Source organism: Wyeomyia smithii, chromosome 2, assembly GCF_029784165.1.
Source record: "Wyeomyia smithii strain HCP4-BCI-WySm-NY-G18 chromosome 2, ASM2978416v1, whole genome shotgun sequence".
NCBI classification, from domain to species: Eukaryota; Metazoa; Arthropoda; class Insecta; order Diptera; family Culicidae; genus Wyeomyia; species Wyeomyia smithii.
In genome coordinates this window covers 105,585,063-105,591,062 of record NC_073695.1, presented here as the reverse complement: position 1 = coordinate 105,591,062, position 6,000 = coordinate 105,585,063, and the positions used below count along the sequence as shown (strand labels likewise).

The following is a 6,000-nucleotide window of genomic DNA, read 5'->3' as shown; positions in this document are numbered from 1 at the left end:
TCTTTACTTAGTTTTGTTGCTCTTAGGAAAAAATTTCCCACTTATTCAACTTTCAAAGTAAATTTATGAAAATAAAAAAGGAGTTACTAATGGAAGAAAAACATTCAAGAAAAAAATACAAGGTTTTTAAAGTCTAATTACAATTTTTATTTTATATATGATCATGAAGCTACACTTAGCTTAGCAAAAATTAATATTAAGTATAAGTATTTAGTATACCTTTGTTACAATTTTCAATCTGAGTAGCACAGAACCGATATCGACCGACTATACCTTACATATTCGATGATATGGTTTTCAACAATGACTGAATCAAAGAAAAACTGAAAAAAAAATCAGAAACAACTTCCGATATTGTTGAAAAAAAAAATACATTAACTGTTTTAACATTAGTCATTGTTGTTTTCGTACAAATCACATTCGTACGAGAGTATCGGAAATTCGCATTCCCATTTTCATTCGAATCAGCTTGAACGTTCGGATTCCCCTTTATCAAGCCCGTTTTCCAGTTCGTTCCAGTCGATCTTTTCGTACGAATATGGAATCGGCCAGTAAACATGAACAATGACAATCAGCTATGAACCCCAATTCAGTAATTGCATCAATTAATAATTTCCAATCACTGGAATAGCGATCAGAAAACTAATTACATTTATTTAAAAAAAAAGTTTTTTTTTTAAACAGATACGACCTTTAACTGTTTTCTTTTGATTTCTGATCAATTTGCTAAACCGATACAACGGGACCTGCAGTGTAATCGGTGGAATTGCCATTGAGATTGTGAAAGGGACAAATTTTCCAACTTACTTGTATTCTAAGCTGTATAAAATCATACCTACAGAATTTTCGTTAGTTTAACCCTCTAGTGCCCAATACCGCCATTTGGCGGGCTTCAGTCGAAGTTTTGAAAAGCTTCAATATGTACTTAAAAAGTGTTTATAATGATTCATAGTGATTTTACCGAAGCCCGTTTATAAATAAACTTGGGCACTAGAGGGTTAAAATGAGAGAAAAAAAACTGATAGATACAATTTTGTATGCTACTCTGCACAATGCAATGAAAAAGAGAGATGAGAGTTGAGTATTCGCGAGTTACTTCAATTGAGTTTTGATTTTTTTGCACTGATTATAGGTTCGTTATCGGCGGAAACCGATGCGGCTAGTGGCATTTGTGAAGCTGAAGATCCGCAACCATGCGCTTCTGTTTCGGCCAAAACTCGTTTGAGTATTATAGTGGCCGAGCGTGGTTTAATATTTCGGGTCACTAATGACCTGACGGGAGATTTTGCAGATTCGACTGACGGGTCTGCCAACTCCGAACTAGAGGGCGTTGAACCGAAACTAATTTGATTGATGTTCGCAATCAGTTCGCGATTTTTTGCTTCCGACTCTTCTAAACGCCGACGAAGATCTTTGATTTCCAGACAATTGCGCATAACTTGGGATCGCATTTGTTTCATTTGATTTTTGCAGCCTTGCATATCCGATAAAATCTTTTTAATGGAAAGCCTCATTTTGCGCGACTTATGACTTATGCGAGCGATTGACGCATTATTAATCCGGCTAGCACTGCAAGCCGACGAGGAACTTTTATGACAGTACAGCTGCTGCGATGGTCCACTTTTATGCGATGAAATTGGTGTTAGCGTTGGAAGAATTAATTTCTCTCCGTTCACATCACAAGGTAGAACAACTTCATTCTGAATAAAACCCGGAGTCGGGAACGGCAGATGACTTCCACTCGAATGATGCACTCCCATTATTCGCTTTAACCGATGAGCAATATTTTCGTCAAAATGTTCAATTGCCATTGAAGAAATATCTCTCAACTCCTGCAAAACTTCATGCGCCCTTAGAGGTTTCGAAGTGCCCTCAATTAACTTTAAAATGTTAAACACTTCATCAATTACTTTCCCGGGAATGAAACAGCACAAATCTTTATCAATATACTTCGAATAAGTCATCGACAACATTGAGATTCTCGTTTCAATGCAGGTAAGAATATCTGAATGCTTTGCTAGGGGATGATTCCTTCGCTCTGATTCTCGCCGAGGTAATTGCGACTTGATGGTCTTCAGATTGGCATTGTGCCTTTTGATCATTTTCATAAAGCCACGGTTAAGCAGCGATTGGCAAACGCGGTCTATTTTTCTGCAAATCTAAAACAGACCAAACATTAGATTAGATCACCATCAAGCAGGTAGAATGGAAAACAAATCTGACTCACAATTCGCTTCTTTGCAATTTCGTCGTAACTGAGATACTCAAACACTTGTTCAATCATGCAGTCCGGCAGATCGAGAAAATTCATTCCAACCTGAGACTCTTCGGCGCTATTAGCCATTCTGGTGGACGCGGAAGACCCGGTGATAGGTGTTAAAAAGCAAACTGCAAAGATTATGTGAAGAATTCGAGAAAATTTGTCGCACTGACAAGAAAAACAAAAATTTTTCACTTTGATAATGATGATGGTTAAGTTTTGACGTTTACTGAATAATCAACAAACATGGTTGGCTAAAAAAAGAATTTATGCACCATTCAGACATTACGTAACACAAATGAAAGAAGGCGGATAAATTCTTTTACCCGAAAAAAAGATGTTTCTATTTGTGGCGATTTTGTAGAAAACTCAAGGTTTTGTTTAGATGAATTGTTGTCTATTTCTTTTAAAACAAAACGCGCCAAATTTGCCGCAGACATCGTCGCCATACAAACTGTATGGCGATGATTCGTAGAGCAACATGTCAAAAGGATGTATCTGCTTTGATCGATTTTTGATCGATCGGTTTCTTTCAACCACCACGGCTTATCAAACACGTTTCATGATATGTCCTTTACACCATTTGATAGCGGAGAATCTGATCTAGCTTTTTAAATAAAAACCACGTTGGGAATAGTTACTTTAGCTGAACTATTAAAAAACAAATGAAAAGTCAATCAAGAAAATCGATGAAAGTAGATAGATCCTTTTGACATGTTACTCTACATTTGATAGCGGAGAATCTAATCTAAGCTTTTTAAATAAAAACCACGTTGGGAATAGTTACTTTAGCTGAACTATTAAACAAATGAAAAGTCAATCAAGAAAATCGACGAAAGCCAAAGTAACTATTCCCAACGTGGTTTTTATTTAAAAAGCTAGATTAGATTCTCCGCTATCAAATGGGTAAAGGGCATATCATGAAACGTGTTTAATAAGCCGTGGCGGTTGAAAGAAACCGATCGATCAAAAAATCGATCAAAGCAGATAGATCCTTTTGACATGTTGCTCTACATTTCTGCGTCGATTTGACGTATTTTTTAAACTATATGGCGTGGCGACGAATTCTGTGTCGAATTTGGCGTGATTTGTTTAAAAAATCACAGGAGGGTTGTGTGCAAAGCCACGACCGCAAGGTTGAAGTAGAATACATTTACAAGAAAGATAACCCGGCTGCTTGCGTGTCAGTCATTTCTAAATCGGATTTGTTTCGTATATACCGCTTGTTAAGCACAGTATCAACAAATCGTAATAAACATCATACTGCTGTGCATTTGCAGCAGCATTAAACCTCAGTTGCAGTTTATTAATAACCATTTATTATGCTCTTCCAAATACATTTAGTAGCCTTGAAAAAGGGCGATTGCTGCAATTGCAACTTTCATTCAACTATTGCATAAATGCTTCATGGTCAGATATACCAGCTGCAACTACTACGCTATACATAGCCATGCCACAGTTGTGGCCGCTATACGCTACCATTGGTATCCGCTGCTCCTGCATCAGCTGGCCTAGCTGCTATCGTTGCTGAGATCCGCTGCAACTGGTGCGCTATCCATTGCTATGCACAGTGGGGAATCGCTGGCCATCAGCCAAAAAAAAATTTTTTCTCGTTAGCTGTTTCATGATATCATGATCCATAATTTGGGCGCAATATCATGAAATCTGAATTTTTTATGTCTTTTCAAAGCTTGGCGAACTGACGTTTTTTGTCTTTTTGTTTGAAAAAAGTACATTACTTTGAAACGCTCTGTAGCTTCAAGGATAGCTTGGATTTTTTTGACGTCAAAGGAAAAGTTGTTGTAAATATTGTGCAAAACAAACCCTTTTCATTAGATATTGTAAAATTTGGTTATAGTAGGCCTGACACAAAAAAAATTTAAAAAACCTGATTTTTGGTAGAAAGTTGCCGCAGTTTGCCACGGTTGTGACTACATTCAAAATTTAGGTAAAACAAAGAACAGTCGTCGCACTCCGCATCTTTTCGTATTCATTTAGAACGTTGTGTCATTCCAGTGTCTTGGTTTTCAAATTCATAAATTTGTTGAATTTTATTATGGAGCCTTCAATTTCAGCGGCACCACCTAATTCACTGTCTAGTAAGTTGTCAAGTCATGGTGTTATACATGTATTTAAATGTCCTCTTTCAACCATAGAACCCTGATTAGGAAGATAACATATATATGAAACAATGAAACATCGAAAATCACTAGAAGAAATGAAAATTGCAGCGAGACATTTTTCTGCTGATAAGTATAATGAATTTCAAATTTTCTGGAAACAATTCAACACAAGATTCAAGCGATCACAGCGGAAGATGATGATGATGATGACTTTTTCAATTTGAAATTAGTTTGTATTACTTATGTTGCTTTAGTTTATTTAAAAAATATATATATATTTAAAATTTGTTTAGTTCGATGGGTCGTCCATAAATAACGTTTTTTTTTCAATGACGCCCGGTGGCACTACTTGTGGTCAAAGATCATATAATTCTATAAAAAGGAAGAAAGTGCCAAAAAATATTAAAAATTGGGTTTCGTGCTTTATGGATGGCCCCAAACAAAAAATGGATGCCAAATTCGTGTTCAGCGCCCCAAAATTATGTAAATACCAAGTTTTGGTCGCATTTATCGAACCTTTTTTTGCTTTGCCAGCCTTTGTATGGAGTCGCCCCACTGTGCTATGCCACAGCTGTGGCCGCAATCCACTTTCGCTGGTATCCACTGCACTGCTAGTGCTGCTGCTAAGGATGGACGACTACTGTTGTCGCTTTCTAGAACTTTTATGAGCGGCTTCGCCTGAAACAGGCTCTTATATAGGCCAAATAGCATATTTTAAACTGCAAGGTATATGATTATGTCGACCGTGCTTGGGAAGCAATCTTATAACGACCAATCAAAGTCTAATTTTCCGTTTTGACAAGGCTTAACTGTTTTCAATAGTACAACAGTTTGAATAATAAAATTACAATTATCTTCATTTTGGAAGAATCTTAGAAGATTTTCCAATCTATTGCTGCAAGAACGAAGGAAATCCATCGAATACTAACCGATTTATTAGCATTTGAAATTGGACATATTTTTCACTTTTTTCGGTTTTAGATTTTTATTTCACATCCCTATGTAGCCGAACTTCCTGAGAGAAGTATTCTACTTCAAAAAGGTGGAGCAAGATGGGTCACCTAAGCCAAATTTTCAATATCTCGTAACTAAAGATAGTTTCGGTCTACCTTTCGGATGACTATTTTGAAAAAGTTGTTTTTTTTTGCCCTGTAAAATAGGCGGTGCATGATGGATCATTTGAGGGGTAAGATGGGTCACCCTCTCAAACAGCACAAAATTATGATTAAATCTCAATGATATTTTTACGGATAGCAAGAAAACTGCCTTCTCTTCATAGATAACAAAAATATGAATCATCCCGTCCATGTTATACCGCCGAAAGGGTTAAATTTTCCTTGACGATTGCTTTCTGCAGTATTTGGTATTTTGGAGTATTTTGGAGAACTTCTATACTATCAGCTTATTGAAACAGTGAAAGTTTCTTTTTCCGGAGTGACAACACCGTTTGCCAAGCCTTAAAACTAAAACGTTAACGAAGAAAAATCAGCTGTCGAGGCGAACTATACTAACTCGTCTTTGGTGACCCATGCTGCCCAAATCATTAATTTAGTTTGTGTGTTTAGATTGTGATATTCATGATTATTTTACAATTATTTATTTTAAATAGCATATTAC

The 6,000-nt window shown here is 36.5% G+C and overlaps 1 protein-coding gene across 1 annotated transcript; it reads right to left on the bottom strand.

Annotated features, from left to right (window-relative positions):
* Positions 1 to 123: 123 nt before the first annotated feature.
* On the bottom strand, positions 124 to 2,474 carry LOC129722018 (F-box only protein 28). Its single transcript, XM_055675199.1, has 2 exons — positions 2,228 to 2,474; positions 124 to 2,159 (listed from the first exon to the last, which is right to left on the bottom strand). The coding sequence occupies exons 1-2, from the start codon at positions 2,342 to 2,344 to the stop codon at positions 1,098 to 1,100; spliced, it is 1,179 nt and encodes a 392-aa protein (XP_055531174.1). The 5' UTR covers positions 2,345 to 2,474; the 3' UTR covers positions 124 to 1,097.
* Between the last annotated feature and the right edge of the window lie 3,526 nt (positions 2,475 to 6,000).